The sequence below is a fragment of the Cinclus cinclus genome, chromosome 26 (genome assembly GCF_963662255.1).
Source record: "Cinclus cinclus chromosome 26, bCinCin1.1, whole genome shotgun sequence".
In the NCBI taxonomy this organism is placed as follows: Eukaryota; Metazoa; Chordata; class Aves; order Passeriformes; family Cinclidae; genus Cinclus; species Cinclus cinclus.
The window spans coordinates 5,799,283-5,816,924 of record NC_085071.1 but is presented as its reverse complement, the minus strand read 5'-3'; the positions used below and the strand labels follow the sequence as shown (position 1 = coordinate 5,816,924).

Genomic DNA, 17,642 nt, shown 5'->3' with positions numbered 1-17,642 from the left:
AAACCAGTGATCACAAGAGCTGCAAGAGCATAAGGAAAAAGCCCCCAGGACACCGGGGCACCCCCATCACCATCACCACACCGGAGCTGGCACTGCCTGAGCTCCACCACCAGCATCATCCCACCAAAAACCTCTCCCGGGGCTCTCCCAGCCGCCTGCCCCCAGGCAGCAGCACTGGGACACTAAGGGAGATTAAGAGGTTCACAATGGAGCTACAACCCCAGAAAAAATCCCGTTAGTGCAGCGGGAGAACACGCAGGCTCGCCAGCACCAGCCCGGCTCCTGTGTCACCCACCCTGTCCCCCCACACCAGGGTGGCAGTGTCCCCTCCCAGCCAGGCATGGAGGGGACCCAGGACCTCCTGATATCCCTCTCCTGCAACAGAGGATGCACCAGAGCTGGGTGACCTCGAGGACAGCGGGGACAAGATGCCACAGCCAGGGCCCCAGAGATGATGGTGACTCATCAGCATCCACAGCCTGCTCGACCCCGGCTGCTTCACAGGGCCAAAGCCTGGGAAGAGCCTCGTCAGCAGCCTCACACCCAGCTCAGCCCCATGCTCCCCACAAAAGCCTCTCCCTGAGGCACTGCCCATCCTCCAAAAAACACAATCTTCAAGGGCAATCTTCCTTAGCAGTCTCAAAGCCAGCGCTAGTCCCGTCTGGAAGATGCCAGCAGGGATAAGGCAGGGAGCTGGGATACAGCAGATCCCACAGAGTTGATGCCATGTGGCCAACGAGCAGCTTACAGCAGCCCTGCCCAGCAAACCCCAAATGCCAACTCACTGATGGCCACACGTCATCCTCCTGAAACCATCAGAGCTACAATTGGATAATTTTAAGCTATTAAAGACCCAAAACTTGTTTTTCCAAGAGAATTCATTTCTAGCACACGATTGCTGGAGACAGTCCCAGGTCAGGGCATTTCTCCCATCCCTGTGCTGTCACCCAGCTGACACATGCCATGCCATGGAAAAGTTCTGTGGCTGCACTGACCACCCAAAGGGCCAGGAGTGCCTTGGGATAACAGCCTGTGGCCCCTTCCCTTGGGATAACAGCCTGTGGCCCCTTCCAAATTTGCTCTTCTCCTCCAGAGACTCCAGCTGAGCAAACAGCCACAGCCAACAACCCCAGGAGGCCGTGGCACACAACCCATCATTAATGATTTCATTATGCAGATGATGAGGGGAGGGTGCTGCTGCTCTCCCAACGTGGTCTCCATGGCACTACCATGAACCTCCAGACCCATCCATGTGCTGACATCACCACAGAAAATGCAGGAAACAGGGATTCCACTGCCCTGGAGAGACAACAACGTGCTCCCAGCACCCTGCGTCCTCCAGCAAGAAAATTCCATGTCCTACCTGGAAGTGGAGGATGATGGTCCAGATGAGACCCAGGGTGAGCTTGGGGTTGCCATCTGTGATGTCATCGTTGCGGATATTCACCAGTTTCACCTGGAAAAAAAAAGGCAACAGGGTTGAAGCTCCCCATTGGCCTCACCCAGAAAGCAGGGGGACAAATCATCCACCACGCTGTCCCCAAAGCCACTCCAGGAACTCTAGTGAGGGGCAGGCACACAGGAAGGTCACAGTGCTTCCCAAAGAGGCAGGGATGCCATCTCATCTCCTGGCTCAGGGGGCATTTTTCCATGTTTCCAGCACACTCCATCCAGAAGTGCTTTCCCAGCACTTAATGGCTTTACTTCAGCTCACAGAGCAGCAGCCCTGAGCACTGGTGCATAATTGAACAGCTACAGACCACAGAGAGCAGGTAAAAGGGGGATGACCAAGCTTTAACTCCAGACTGGGCTCAAAACCAAGCTCTAATGAAGGCAGGAACACCCTCACTCCTCTCCTGGGGGATTCTCTTCTCCCCACCACTCCACAGGACCCCACAGATCATTCCCTGGCTGGGGAAAGACATCCCAGCAAGGCCACCACACTTCAAAGGAAAAAACTGTTTCATCCAAGTGGAGAAACAAGTTCCCCAGAGCCCTTGGCAAAATGTCTCTATCAAGGAGCTGAGGAGGAGGAGGAGGAAGGGGGGGGCTGGAAGCAGCTCACCCTCCCTGGAGTAGGGAATGTGCTCAAATTTATTCTGTGCCCTCAGGCCAGCAGCGAGGGAGAAAAGTCTGTGCTTCAGCATGAACTGGTACCATTTATCATCATCATCATCACCTTGGCATATCTGGGAGCATCACGGTGGGGAAAACCTGATCCAACAGGCAGAACAGGACACCTGGCCCCTGGGGCTGTGGGGGTTCCACCTGCAGAGCCAACAAGTCTTGGGATGCATCCCATTGCTCCGGGCAGGATCTGCCCAGGGCTGTGGAGCTCAGCTGGTCTCTGCCAGCTGCACAGACACTGAGGGGCCAGCAGCTCCCAAAAAGTTGGTGGAGAGACCCTGTTCTCCAAAACCTGATGCATAATGAGTCCATGCTGATATCCAGAGGGTGGTGCCACACAGAGGCACCCCCAGTGCCAGCCCCGAGGTCAAGGCTGTGAGGGCTGGGCAGAGACAGCTGCCACATCTCCCCAAAAGTTGGTGGGAAGACAGGGGTGTGCCACAGCCACCTATCCCCACAGCCAGGATCTGCCAGGGAGCCCCAGGAGAGGCTTTTGGGGTGCAGAATTGACATTTGCCAACCCCTTCTCAGAGCTGGGGTCAGGTCCCTTTATCACAGTGTGCAGGGGTGGTTTCCAGAGGCACAACACCCACAGGGAAAAGCCTCCTGAAAGCTATCCTCAATCAGCACATCCCCAGCACGGGCTTGTGTTGCTCGTCGACTCCTTCCAAAGCCTCAGACAAGAGAAAGAATTCACAAACCACATCCAGCTGTGCTGGGTGAGCTTTTATCAGCCCTTACCTGTCTCTGCTTCAGGAAATCCAGGGCAATCTGCACGTTCTGCAGGCGGTGGAAGCGCATCCGCCCCTTCTCACGTGGCTGCAAGAGACAGGCAGCAGTTTTAGGTCAGGCTTGTGGGGCTGGGCTGGCAGCACCCCACATGCACAGTGACCCCCCTTGGGAGTTGTCAGCGTGCTGCTGTGACCCCCTGTGCCCCCACACATCCTGCTCTACCTCATCCTGGAGTAAATAAGGTCATTGCAATGCACAATCCTGCTGGAAGAAGGTTAAAATGCCCTGCTGGGAGATGGAAAGATCCTGAGATCCAGACCTTTGCTGAGGCTCTGAGGGTCAGTGTCCAGGCCTGACTCTGCCTCAGATTCCAGGACAGGATCTTTCTGGGAAGAGGGCTCAGCAAAGAGATGGACTCAGGTACAGAGTTCAGTTTGTCCAGGTGGAAGCAGAGGCAGGACAGAGGGACTCAGGCAGGGACTGACTGCAGGTCCCCACTGATGGCAGAGGAACCCTGACCTCAGCACCAGCCCCTCCAGCTTTTCCCATACATGGCAGGGGCTGCTGCTCCAGGTATCTGTGAATCCCTTGGGAAAGGGCACATGAGACACCCTGGGCCTTGCCCTTCACTGCTGAAGTTGAGGGATTTCCAGAGGTATCCATCAGCTGAGCCACGGCCAGGAAAAGGGGATGGGAGGCTTTGAATCAGCAGGAGCAAGAGGAGTGACACCCAAAACCAAATCCCAGCCTCAATATAAGGAATCACCAGGATGTTCACAGAATCACGGGAGTTTTGGGATGGAAAGCACCTCAAAGAACCATCTGATTCCAACCATGGTGGGGGACACACCCCACAACCATGTCCTGAACTGTTGGGATATCCCAAGTGTTCCGAGTCCTCTTCCTTTTCCAGCCTGAAGGGAAGAGCTGTCCTTCCAAGGGGAAAATCTGTCCCTGACAAGGGGAAATCTCTCCCTGCCAAGGGGAACATGTCCAGGGCTGCAGGGGACCATCAGGAAGGTGCTACATCCCCAGCTCCTCCTGCACTGCTCCAGGGAGGTGACACTGCCCACGGGCCTCATCACCCTGAGCACAGGGGCTGAAAAACACATCTGGGCACATTTTGGGGTCTGACCCTGAGCACAGAGGCTGAAAAACACATCTGGGGACATTTTGGGGTCCGACCCTCACCTGGGGCTGTGCTGTGCTCGCTCCCACCCCCACTCTCATCCCATGCAGGATCCCAGAAGGTGCCTGTGCCCAGAGCCTGTCCATGCAGTGCCAGGTGTGCAGCCCTCACAGTGGCCCCCAGCAGCGTGCGGGACCCGTCCCTGTCCCCTCCCACCCCGTGGAGGGGACACATGCTGTCACACCGGGTGGGTGGTGTGCCCTGCCTGCAGGCTGACAGATAATCCAGACCCTGGGGACACAGCAGAGCACCCAGGGTGGGTTTTATCCCAAACCCTGCTGGGAGGGGATGGCACTGGATTGTCTGGTGGCACTGCCAGGGAGCTGCTGCGGCCAGGGCAGGCTCGACCTACTTCTTCATCATCATCATCTTCCTCCTCCTCGCTGCTCGCACGGCACCAGGCCGGTGCTGTCACCAGGCGAAGGCTCCACTGAGCTTGTGGCTCTACAGGCTAAGGAGGATGGGAGGGTGGCACAGCAGGGACACAGAATGGAAACCAAAATGTGACACCCAGGCACGAGGAGAAACGAAAAAAATTAAAAAAAAAAAATAAAAAGAAACAGAAAAGACAGCAACAGCACAGGGTGAAGGCGGCTGGGTCTCTGGCACACCCCGGGCTCCAGCACTGGAATTCCCTCCTGATTTTGGAAGCTGAAGAGCAGGAAGCTGTCTGGATCACAAGTAGAGTGATCCAAGTTTTCAGCCCCCACAAAAAACGATTTGGCGTCTCCAGAGGGTACGGAGGGACGTAGGAGATCTTTGCCCAGATCCTATTTTTGGTGGAAACTGAAATAATTCCTGCTGTGCTACGGCAACTGGGATCTTCCCAGAGCTGAGGGAATGTGTCAGTCTGAGAGAGAAGAGGAGGAGGAGGAGGAGGAAGGAGGGGGAACTCTACGATGCTCCAGGCACAGGGAGAGGTTTGCACCAATGACTGCTACAAACCCAGGAGCTGAGCTTGAGGTGGGAGTGTCACACCTGAGATAAACTGCTAGGCACACTGCCACAGAAACAGTTTTTGGTCAAATTCTGCTCTTATCCATGATTTTAAATATGGAGCCACCCCTGGAAGGTGAAGGTGTGTAAAACTTGGTAAGAAGAGGGTTTACCCAAGGCACCATAAACAGGTGAGAGACCAGCCTGGGGAACAGGGGTTTGAGTAAAAATAAATAAATTTAAAATACGGTAATAAATATAATAATAAATAACAATACTCATAATAATAAAAGAAACAATGACAGACATTTGAAAATGAAACCATGGTGTGAGAAAAGACAGCTGGGGGTGAAGGGGAGCAGGGAGAGCATGGAGGGGGTTTAGGGGGGACTCCAGAATCCCTGCCCAGCCCTGGGGACTCACCAGCTTCACTCCTGACAGCACTTCCAGGAGGGAGATGAGGTTGTGACCATCTCTCAGGTCTTCATAGAGGTCATTGATGTGCTTGCGCACCTGGGGAGGGGAAAAGCCATCAGTAATGCCAAAATTATCACCAGGGAAAGCATCCTCCCGTTTCCCAAACAGCCTGGCAGGAGCTGCTGCTGATTTCACATGCAAAATCCAACCGTGACACCATCTGCACTGCAGGTAACCCCGTGGTACTGCAGGAAGGGCAGCCCCTCCTGAATTTAATTTAACTTCTCACATTGCTCACAGCATCTCCCAAAACACAGCTCCCACCTGGCAGCATAGCAGCTTTCCTTTCCATGGGCACCACGTGCAGCCTCTCTTCCCCAAACACCCAGACCTTGTCCTGAGGTTTTACCCTCCTGGGAATCCTTGGATGTTTTCCCCCAGCAGCTTCAAGACTTTTCCCTGTTTTCTCCTACTCTCTAAGGTTTAGGAAGCAGCCAAAAGCTTGGCACAGAGCTTTGCAAAGCTGGCAGGAAAACACAGCTGGGACACCTAGTGTTCAAACCACTTTTTTCCTCCCTTTTTTTTTTTTTTGGCAAATGGAGAATTAATTAAAACCCACCCAGCATTAACCAAGAAAGCAGGAGGCACCTCGTGGTCCCATGTTAATCCTGCTTGACAAACTTTGGATCTTGTCTCCACCCTGGAGCATCCTTCAGAGGACAAAAATGCCCCTTTTTCCTGGCAAGGGGGTGCGGGGAGGGACTCAGGATCCCCTGTTTTCCTCCAGGATGCACAAGCCTCATGCCAAGCAAGGATTAGGAGGGAAAGGTAATAAAAGAGCTGTGTGGTGATGCTACAGTTCCCTCCGAAGGCTCCAGCACACTTCCAGCACATCCTTCTCTGCTCTGGCCCACACGAACACTCAAAACAAACAGTCCTAGCATTAATAAAAAGAAAATAAAACCCTTAAAAAGGCATTTATCTGCCAATCCTGAGCTGCCACAGACAGAGAGACAGTAATTTCAGTGGCTTTATAACAAAATCCGTGACTCTTACCTTCATCAAGTGTTTATTGACCCATTTAGTGAAGGTTTTCTTTTGGACTCTGTCCCGTTCATCTGTCAAAAGGAGACAAAGGCAGCTCTTGGTCAGTGGTTCTCATGCAGAAACTCAAACGACTTTGAAATGACAGGAAGAGACAGAGGGATCGCAGGCGGTGCCAGCCCCAGATCCCAGGGAACAGAGGCAGATTATTCAGGGAATGGTGCGGGATGGGGCCGTTCACACAGCTCCAGCATGACCCCCCGGGCAGGGAAATTCGACTCAGAACAACATACACTGTTTTTTTTTTTCTGGTGAGAATAATGATATTTAGAGAAAACAGCAAGGTTGACTGGGATAGGTACAACCAGCAGCATAGAGTGAACCCCTGGAATTCATCCTCTCTGTGCCTCTCCACCTCCCCCTGAGGGCAGCACAGGGAGGGAAAGGGATTTGCCTGATTTTAGGAGGGTGTCCTCCTCCCCTGCCCATTCCCGGAAGGTTTTAGGGTGTTACATAAAACCCCAGATGTCCCATAACAGGTCCTGGAGGGGCACTGCCAGCGCGTGCAATTAGCAGCTTATTCTGTCGCTGTATTTTTGGTTCATTGGATTGCCAGGATTTAATGTTTATTTCTGTCCCATAGCTCAGCCCTGGCCGGACACTGGGAGCTCTGAGCTCTGCTGGGACAGGGTGACAATGTGGGGGTGCCATCCCCAGGGGGGGTCCCAGTTCCCAGGGGTGGCAGGGGCACGGGATGGGAGATTTTTGTGGTGATGCCAAGCAGCGACGGGCAGGCTTTTTGCTCCATGAAAAAAAAATAAAATCAGAGGAAAAACATGGGCAAACAGGTGAAAGGAGATGGTCCCACAGGACAGGGGAGGTCTCACTCAGCTCCCAAGGCAGTGAGGGGGGCTCAGGGCAGCCCCTGTGTCCAGCAGGATTTAACAACATCATCTTGGAGCACAGAGAGATCCCCAGCACCAACCCATGGCACACAGCCCCGAGCGCTGCATCTCCAGCCTGGAGGACCCCATGGATATTTCAGAAAAGGATGAGCCCTGCTCACCCAAAACACTTCTCTGACATCAGGATCTACCAGGCAGCAGCACTCCTTGCTTGGTTCTAAGTCAAAAATCAAGAAAAAGGAGCAAACCAGCATCTCCCAGGCCAAGCTCCCCAGCACAGTCCCAGAACCCCCTCCTGGGATGGGAGGTCACTGGGGGTCCCTGCACAGCCCTAGGGACCCTCAGGAAAACCTCCTGATGTCTCCATCCACGCAGACTGGAAAGCACCACCCAGCTCTCTTCCTCTTCCTCACCGCAGCTTCCCCCTCCGAAAGCAGCACGGTCCAACACGTGGCACAGGGTGACACAAGCGTCACCTCCCCGTGTCCCACTCCATCCCCAGCCCACGGCACGGAACCAGGTGCCAAAAACCAACCGTAGGCTGAACCACATCCACCCTCACTTCCCATCCTGCCAGGCTCCAGCCTTGGCACAACTTCCCGGGAGCCACGGAGCTGCCGCCTGGCCATGGGAAGCTGTGTCACTCCTATGTGTTTTTCGGGATTTTCCTTCACCAGACCCCTCCAGAGCCGCAGTGCCGGGTCCCTTCCCAACTCTGGTATCCATTCGGGATGGATAATGCCCGTCGTGTCCCTGGGCAGCGGGTACTAACCGATGCAGCACATCCGGCACACCAGGCAGGCGCTGAGCCGCCTCTTCTCCCCGGACAGAAGCCGCCTCTCCATCGCCCCAGCCCGGGATGGGTCCCGGCAAAGCCACAGCACCTGGGGAAGGGTCTTCTGGCAGCACCTGCTGCTCGCCGACCTCGACCCCGGAGGGTGTGGACGGATGAGTTCTGGGCCACAGCTCCTCCCACCGAGCAACTTCCTACCCCCGGTGCCCCCGGTGCCCCCGGTGCGGGCAGCGTCCGTTCCTCCTCCTCCTCCTCCTCGGCATCGCCACCAACCTCTCACCGCGAAGCCCTTCCCGGGCTCCTCCGGCTTTGCAAAATCCTCACCAGCTCGTCGTGGCCAGCAAAGCAGCCTGGAAAACTCCCAGCATCCAAGGGCAGAGCCGCTGCTCCCCCCGGGCACACGGGGAAGAGGCGATGCCGAGCGCGGTGGATCGGGATGCGGGCACAGGCTCGTCCCGCAGAGCCGGGCGCTGCCCGCTCTGCCGGCTCTTGGCTTGTTTTTCCTCGTCTTGTTTTCCAGTTAATTGCACCAGGGACAGGAGGGACAATGCCGAGCTGTTCTCCGCGCTCCCGCTTCTGCCCAAATCATGTCCCAGGTCCGGAGCGCTGGAGCCGGGACCCGCTTGGCACGCGGGGAGATAACGGGGGCCGCTTTATCACCTCCTCTCTTCCTCTTCTGCTAAATATAATCCCCCTGCAGCCCTTCTGCCGGCTGCTGACCCGGCTTGGAGGGAGAGAGGAGCCGGGCTGCTGCCTCGGCAAGGTGGGATCGCATCCCCGAGCATCACCAGAGGGACAGAAGGATGTCACCGGGTCCCACACGGACTAATCGCAGCCACCTCCAGCGCTGCATCCCGGGGTGCCCACAGCTCTGACGCTTCTCCACGAGATCCCTCTTGCCATGTCCCGCAGAAATGGGGGGTTTCCCTCTGGTTTTTTGGCCCTGACTCACCTCCTTCGGGTGGTTCCCGGGTTCCAACCAGATTAAAGCTCCCCAGCCCGGACCCACGCTATCAGCTGAGCTAATAATAATGCTGGTTACTGCTTACTAACAATATTAAAGCACTGCAAGCTTATCTCTGCCCAGCTAATCTTTTCCATAGTCGCCCTGACAAATAACTTCTTGCAAACCCCCCCCACCACCGCCACTAATGCTCGACCTCTCCCTGGTCTAGCAGAGGTTTGCTGGCCCCAGCCACCAAAAACCACACTGTCACCAGTCAGGGACAGTCAGCAGAGGCATGGCAGGCAGGTAGGGCAGGGCCAGAGGGAAGATTATGGGGAAAAAGAAATGAAAATCTGTCCCACTGCAATGACAAGCTAGTGGCAGGAAAATGGACTGCCGAGCCTCAGGTCCCTCACACACAGGGCATGGAGCAAAGGCTGGGGCAGTGACACAGGGGACACCATCAGCAAACACAGACCATGAGCCTCTGCACGTGGTTTAATTCCCTCCCCACCTCCTCTCCCAACATTGCTCATCAGAGCTCAGCTCACAGCATCCCCAAAAATGGGGATCCCAAAGGAAGTGGGGAACTGTAGCACAAATCCCTCACAGAAGTTCAAGGGCGTTGGTGGCTGCACAAGGGGAAGGTGAGGCTTGGGGGTTTTCACCTGCTGTTGAACTCACTTGATGAAAGGAAACAAGGAAAACCATCCTGCCCCACAACTGTTTTCCAGCACTCCAAAACCAGAAAAACTCCCACTCCCCATCCTGCTGGATCTCAGCATCCTCCAGGCACTTTCCATCATCACAGGGATGGCTCCCACAGATGCTGGGTGCCAGAGAACCCCCAACACCACCACAGCTCCCTGCACAGACAATTCCCTCCCTGTTTGCCTCTGTCCTGGCATCCTGCCTGTCCCCAGCAGCTCCCAACATGTCCTGCCAGGAGCTGCTGCTCCCCCCCAGATCTCTCCTCCATCATCACCAGCCTTGCTCCCTGTCACACTCCATCTCTGTGTGCCTCCTCCTGCCTCAGGCTGCTGCCAGAGTCCAGCCCCAGCCCCAGGAAGCTGCAGGATAAAAGGTGCCTGGCCAGGCCCCGTCCCTAATCCCAACCCTGGATTGGAACCCTCCATGCCACCGACACCCGGTGCTCCCTGTGATCACCTTTTGCCATCCTTGGGAGGGAACCAGGGGGTTTCATGCTGCCCACCAGCTCCAGGAATAAAGTTGGGAAGTGTCTCCCAAACTTTTTCCTGCTGCTAAATCCAAAGGAACACAGGAGACATCAGACAGGGTACTGCCCTGAATGATCTCGAAGAGATCTCCAGGTTATCCCCAAGACCATGCTCAGTGTGAAAGTGGGATTAAACCATGGGGTAAAGGAGGGGCTGGTTACTTTAAAAAGCCAAAACTCCAAATTTTTAAGCATTGAAACTCAGCGTTTTCCCTTCAAGGCAAGCAAAGAATGAAAACGTGCAGGGGGCTTTTTGAACCTGGCACTTCTGAGGGGGGGGGGGAGATATGCAAAAAAAATCTGGCTGACTGAGGAGCACAAGGTATTTAAAACATGCTGGCTGCCAACTTGAGAGCTGACATAATCCATCATGACAACAGAGCCAACAGGGCAGGATTTACAGAGCCTTTCACTCAGGGAGGAGGAAACGGAGCCTGATTCAGCCTGGAAGAATGCACAAGAGATACCTGCAGTGGAAAAGTATCCAACACCCGGATATTTAATGAGTGAGACACCTGAGATGTGGTGACGCAAAGGAGAGCAGGGCAGATGCTCAGCAGAGCTGGGTGAGCGTCACAGAGTGAAAAACCTGCTGCAAAATGATCCTGGTGTTCCAGGATTGGGCTTTACCTGCCTTTTTCTGGGAAAAAAAGGGATGAAAGAAAACAAATTTTGAATATACGTGCTGCTTGCAACACTTAATCCAGGATTTTTTTCCAAAAAGGGTAGATTTAGAGGGGGGGAAAATATCCCTCCAAACAGGATGAAGCAGCAGGGGGAAGAGACAGTCCAGTTGGGAAGCATCCAAGAGGTCCCCAAATGGAGCCCAGAACATCGCTGGACAACACTGCCCAACCACGGAGATTAATTAAGTGGGCAGGTCAGCAGGAGGAATTGCAGCAGGGTTCACTGGGTGACAGGGTGCATTCTGCACGACGTGTTTGTGCAATTCCCTCTCAACCTCCCTCCCCCAGCAGCTCAGAGGCAGAAAGGAAGAAGCGTCTCCCCAAAGCAGCATCCAGGGAAAAGCCTGAGCGCGCTGCAATCCCGCCCCTTTTCATGGAAAAAGGGAAAGAAAAGAGGGAATCGGTCATGGAGGCGGGGAGAGGGCCCCACGCCGAGGTACAGGCGAGAACAAGCAGCGCTTGGAAAGAAAGAGCGAGGAATCAAAACAAACAAAATCCCAGGGGGAAGAGGTTCGGGACGGAGTTAACCTCGTCTGGGAGGCTGGAGCTATCCCACACCCCTGTAACAAATCCTTGCCCTCCTTGGGCAGTCATGTGCGAGCCCTATTTTGGGAAACTGAGGCAGGGTCAGCCCCAGCTGCTCGGTGAGGCTGTGCCAGCTCCAGGAGAATCTCCCAGGGCTGAGTCTTGCCGGTGCCGCTGTCACAGCGAGCGGGGTAAAGAAACGGGAGGCAGAACCACTCAAAATAAAAAACAACCTCATCCCCGACATCCCCCCCCCCACTCTCATCCCAGTCTCCTCCCAGCCCCACATAGACCGGGAATGGGTGGTGAGGACAAATTTAGGCTCTCAAACTTCCCCCTCCCCATGAGGCTCCCCATTGCCGTGTCCCTCCTCCGTCCACGTTCCGTCCTTATCCCCTGCTTCTGCCACGGCTCTTGGGGAGGGAAAACCATCCCTATTCCTGGTGATGCCGGCCATTTTAGCACTCCCTGTCCCCTCCCCAGAACACCCCTACCTTCTCTGCTCCGGCTCCTCCAGTACAGGACGCCGGCGATGCCCAGGACGTGGCTCAGGACAAAGGCAGCGGGTGGCAGATAGGAGCTCTCCGAAAGCGGCATCGCTTCCTATTCCCGGCCCGTTATCCCAAACCCGGCTCCGACTTTCTTTCTCCTCCTGGAGCCCGGCATCGCCGGGAGGGTGAAGGGATGGGGGGGGGGGAATGAGCCGCTGCTGGGACAAACTTCCAAAACTTCCTGCCTGCGCCTCTGCCTGCAGCTGGCTGTGTCCTGCGGCGTCCCCAGAGCTGGCAGGGCTTGGGACAGATTTGGGAGCTCCAAGAGGGGGCGGGTAAAGGGAGAAAAGCGAGCGTCAGGCCGGCTCAAACATCTTTCCTCGGAGTTCTCGCGGCCAAACTTCGTCGTGTGTCCCCCCCCCCCCCCTCCTCCTCCTCCTCCTTCCCGGCTTGGTGGGGAGGAGACGTCATCTCCTCAATATCCATTGCCAGCCCCGCTGGCTGGGAAGGAGCCACAGACGAGGGGATATCGGAGACAGCAGATGCCGTGGTGGCATGGCCACAACGTCCCTGGACTCACGGGGAGCTTGGGACAAGCACAAAAACCTCCCCAGCCACCCCGATGGGTGACAGTCAGCAGTGTCCCCTGCTAGCAGGCAGACAGAGATGCCAAACATCGGCTGGGATACGGAGACAGCGCTTCCAGGGGCTCCCGGGCTACTTGGGCTGGCACACTGCTGGTAGGAAACTCTGCCAGCCAGGAGGGTGAAAGTGACGGCGACAAAATCTGTGCTTCTGGGAGTTGAGGATCGCATCCCCATCATCCTCCCTGGATGCTCTGAATAGTGTAAGAACTATTTCCCATGAGGAAAACACCCCAAAAAAGATGCTCTGACGCCAGAGGTCGGTGCATTTCTCCACCCTTCCCGTGGCTAGGTGCTCTGTTTTTCCCCTCAACATGGCAGATTTTGCAGCCCAGCCCCATTTACCAGCAGTTTGCACCAGCAGTTTGTTGGGTGTTACTCAGAGTTTCAGTTCTTTTCTTCCGCTGCCGGCGGTACCAGGAACGGGCCAAGGAAACTGAGAGCAGCCGCTGCCTCCCCAGCCCCTCTGCCGTTGAAACCACAAAAAACGGGGTGGGGAGGCTCCCACAAAGCCTGGATTGATCTCTTAACATAGCCCCCTAACATAGCACTGCCAGCTCCAAAGGGAGAAACCAGCTCTTGGAGAGAAAGCTGTACGGAATTAAAGGCTCGTTTTTTGCCGTTCCCTTCTCCAGAGGGCTCAGACAAGAAGGGGTTGTTGTGATGGGGTTTTGGGGGAGTTGTTCAGGTGAGGGTGGCACAGAGCAGACCTGGAAAGCACCAGCCTGGCTTAGGATTTACTGGTGGGAGAGCCAGGAATCCCAGCTCAGGATTTACTGACTATGAGATGCAATTCATGCGGGGCCAGATGCCATCCCACATCTCCTGCTCCACTTTTGGGAAACCCCATGAGGTCCAGGGTTTCACCCAGGTGCAAACAGAGATTTGTATTACATTTATAACCCCGAGCAGTTCCCCAAACCAAACAGCCACCAGCTAGTCAGGCACAGAAAGAAAACCATGTCAAGCAAAATCTGATAGACCCAAACATTCTAAAACTTGGCACAGTTTGCCCAGAGAAGCTGTGGCTGCCCCTGGATCCCTGGAAGTATCCAAGGCCAGGCTGAACAGGGCTTGGAGCACCCTGGGATGGTGGAAGGTGTCCCTGCCCATGGCAGGGGGGATAGATGGAATGAAGTCATCTTTAAGATCCCTTCCCACAATCCTATGATTGCCTCATTCCCTGGGGTCCCTGCAACATCCTTCAGGACAATGAGATGGATGATAAAAAAATACAGAATTACCCCGGGGCTCGGCGCTGTTGCAATATATTCTCCAGAGCTCCATCCCTGCCTGGATGAAAAATATCCAGGCATAGTTTTCCTCCAAAGACGTCTGCTTTCTGTTAAAGCTGCAGGAGGAATGACCCACCACGAGGCAGGCACGAGGCCACCATAAATGGGCCCGTGGTCCAACCTGAGAGGGGCAAAGAGCCTCCTGCAAGGCAGATGAGTGCTGGTGATGTGATGGAGCTGGGATGTGCCACTGGAAAAGGGTCCAGAAAGCAGGAGCTGGTTTCCCACTTCCCCTAACCCCAGCTGCACTCATGGGGGCTTAGCTGCTCTTAGGATTCCTGGGTGTTTCCTGCATGGAGGGGATGATAAAATGCACTGAGTGCTGCCAGCTACTCCAGCTGGAGAAGGCTTTGGGTGAAATAAATTCTTAAAATTTATATGACTGTGAGTAAATATATGTTTTTATTTATTTTTATACATATAATTAATGGACTCGTAGAATGCCCTGACTTGGAAAAGATGCACAAGGATCACCAAGCCAAACTTTTGAATATATATATGAAAATATATATTTATATCAATACACCCCTCTGCTGTATCACCCTAGGGATTCCTGTGATCCCAAATTCATCCAGCTCAGTTTAACACCATCACCCCACTTTCCTTTTCCCACTGCAGGAAGCTGATAGAGCAGGAAGGAGGTGGCTGATCCGGGGTGTCAGGAGTCAGGTTTTGGGGTGACTCTGCCAGGCTCTGGGGACCACCCAGCCCCGGATGCAGCCACCAGTCCCCACACCCCCCCACCCTTCCTGCCATGGAAACCACCCCAAAACACAAACAGCTCATTTTTAGTTCCTTGCAAGGCAGCTTTGCCCAGAAAGGAAAGGGGTGGGGAGAGGACACATCTCCTGCCCGCAGAGGAATTTGGGGAGTGGAGAGGCCCTGCCCTCCCACAGGGGGGTCCCCACTTTGCAGGGCACCCCCTTGTTTCACAGGGTGCCCCGGGCAGCATTTTACATCATCCAGAATAGTGGGACGCCAGCACTGCCCCCCACCTAGGGGGGTTTAGGGTACCCCACGGGGCAGCTGGGGGCGGATGCAGATCCCGGACCCCCCTCGTTCCTGCCCGGAGCCGAGTCATGCCAAGCTTTGGGTGTCCTGAGCTGTTCTCCCTCCTCCATGTGCCTCCCCTGTGAGTAATGCTCAGGCGACAGAGATCAGCTCCCAGCTCAGCTCCCGGCTCCGGCATCTCCTTATATGACCGGAGAAGCTGCCGGGCAGCGTCACACGGGAGCAGGGCACAGCCCCCGTGTCCCTGGCACCACTCAGGGCATGGAAGCACCCTGGCATCGGTGTGGGCAAAGCCACCGAGGTGCTCCTTCATCCCCTGGGTGCCGCAGGCTTTGCAGAAGGCAGCAAAAGGTCTGGGAGCTCCAGGCAGGGCCGGGTGTCCCAGCCCTGGGAGAGGTGGCAGCCAGGTGGCACTGTGGAAACGCTGGAGTGGGCATGGCTGTGGACACAGCCAGAGCTGGCACCCGGCAGCGCTGAGCCAGGGTGAAGCATCACTCCGGGGAGCTCTGCCTGCATCCCACCGTGCCTGGGTGCTGCCAGTGCTCCCCAAAGCCAAGCCCAGCAAAGCTCCTCCATTGCCTGCAGCAGGAAAAACTGGATGTGGGAGCAGCTGGGAGTGCCCTGGGAGGGTTTCTCTGAACCAAAGGGTCATGGGGGTCACCCCACCCTGCCCACCAGGCACCCCAGTTGCCACAGCAGTTAAAGGGCTTGTCCAGCAGCAGTGCTGAGCACGCAGAAACTCATGACTGCAGGACAGGAGCCAGGTTTCCTGCCGTGCTTCCTCAGCGAAGCTTTTCCCCTTTCTGTTGTTTTTTCCTCCTTTCTGGGTGCTTTAGGAGCAAATCTCAGTCGGTTATGGCAGTGGCTGAAAATCCATCAGGAGGGGAAAAAGACTCCAGGTTTTGGATCAGGTAAATCAAAGCATCTCCCTGGGGCAGGTCCTGCACTGGAGTGGATCCAGGAATCTGTTTGGGTTTCCTTGGGGGTTGGATGGGGGCACAGGGCTGGAACAAACACTGCTCCTAACCCTCAGCCAGGGGATGGAGCACATACCCGGCTCCAGTGCTCAGCTGAGATCATCCCCTGTGATCACAGCTCTTCCCTCCTCCACAGCATCACACCCTCCTGGCAAACCACAGCAAAGGCAGCTGCGGACAGACAGACAGACAGACAGCTCAGCAAGACACATCCCTGGCTGCTGAGTGCTCCAGCACGTGCCAGGGCACCCCAATCTGCCGGCAAGCACAGGCAGGGCCCCACCGGGGCGCGGAGCCTCGCTCCACCCTGCCCACGGCGCCAGGAGCCTTGGGAAAGGAAAGCCAGAACAAAGATGACGTTTCTTCTGATCCGGGCTATTAAAAACAAGGTGGAACGAGGCAGGTCACAGCTCCAGACGTTGCCCAGCTCCAAGGTTCCAGTTCCCAATCCCCTCCCGTTGCTGCTGGTGAATCACCCGGCTCCGCGTGTGCAGGCAAAGCTGGTGAGGCTTCGCCAGCCGGCTCCTGGCACAGCGGGCACATTCCCCACGTTCAACATTTCCTTCTGGCTTTCATCATCCCCAAGAGGCCACATTCCAGCTGGGAGGGACAGGGAGAAGCCTGCAGGGTCCCGTGCTGGGCATCACCACCCAACTCCGGCGCTGCAAAAATTGGGACTGTGGAAAGTCCCAGACAGCAACGCTCTCGTGACCCTGGAAAACCCAATGTCCCAAACACAGGGGTTTGTGCAAATAGGGATTTTGGCTCTGAGTATCCCCCCACTGCTCCCCGTTTGTACAGAATAGTGGGAGCTCAAGATGGGCTTCTTCTGGATTAACCAGAGCAGCTCCATCCCAGCCAGGGCTGGGGGGCTGTTCTGCACCAGCCCTCCCAAACTCCACCATGAGGGCAGCACAAATCACTATTTGCCTGCAAATCTTTTGCTGAGGAGCTTCCAAAGGTCAGCAAAACAAGGGGAGAGGGAAGGGGCTGGGAGGGAACCTCAGAACCCACGCCTCCCCCCCAGGCACCACCAGTGGTAAAATGGGAACTGAGCGAAAGGAAGCTCCGGTGATAAGAATGGAGATGTTCCCTTTTCCAGCAGACGTCTGGGCACCAAAATTAGAATAATATCTTTGAAAAAAGACAAGACTTCCCACAGCAGGGCTGACAGTGCTGCATTGGGGGGGACGTGGGAAAACACCCCGGGACCACCTTGCTGTGGAATAGGGAGGTGGAGCACAGGGATAAGAAGGTTCAAGGCAAGGCTGGAAGCAAACATCATTCCTGTGGCTTTCATCCTGCAAAGGCAAACAGCTGAGCTGGACAGCCACCTGCTCATGACTTAATCATTCGCCAGCAGCATGAACTCCTGCTGCCAGGCTGGAGGGCAAATCCCCCAGCACACCAGAAGTTATGGGGTCTACAGGAATGTGACATCCCAGCAGGGGCCATCCAAAGGGACCAACTCCAGTGAGATGGACAGAGCCAACAGGAGAACCCAGGGCCTCAAGAATCTCAAAAATAACTCAGAAGCAGACTGTTCCCTACACAGCAGGATCAGGAAGAGGTTCCCACGTCTCCTGCAGGAAGAGCAGTCAGCATTCCCGGGATATCACCTTCCTTTCCTTGGTGGGGATGACTTTTTGGAGTCCCAGATGCAGCACCTTTCCCAGGGGTATCAGCA

At 55.5% G+C, this 17,642-nt stretch overlaps 1 protein-coding gene across 1 annotated transcript in view; it reads right to left on the bottom strand.

Moving 5' to 3' along the window:
• MACF1 (microtubule actin crosslinking factor 1) overlaps positions 1-17,642 on the bottom strand; it is a 135,701-nt gene that overhangs the window by 98,078 nt on the left and 19,981 nt on the right. Inside the window, exons 2-5 of the mRNA XM_062509220.1 lie at positions 6,458-6,519; positions 5,408-5,497; positions 2,869-2,946; positions 1,364-1,456 (exon numbers count right to left, since the gene is read on the bottom strand). Of these exons, the coding sequence (XP_062365204.1) occupies positions 1,364-1,456; positions 2,869-2,946; positions 5,408-5,497; positions 6,458-6,519 (323 nt within the window). The remainder of the gene's footprint in view (positions 1-1,363; positions 1,457-2,868; positions 2,947-5,407; positions 5,498-6,457; positions 6,520-17,642) is intronic.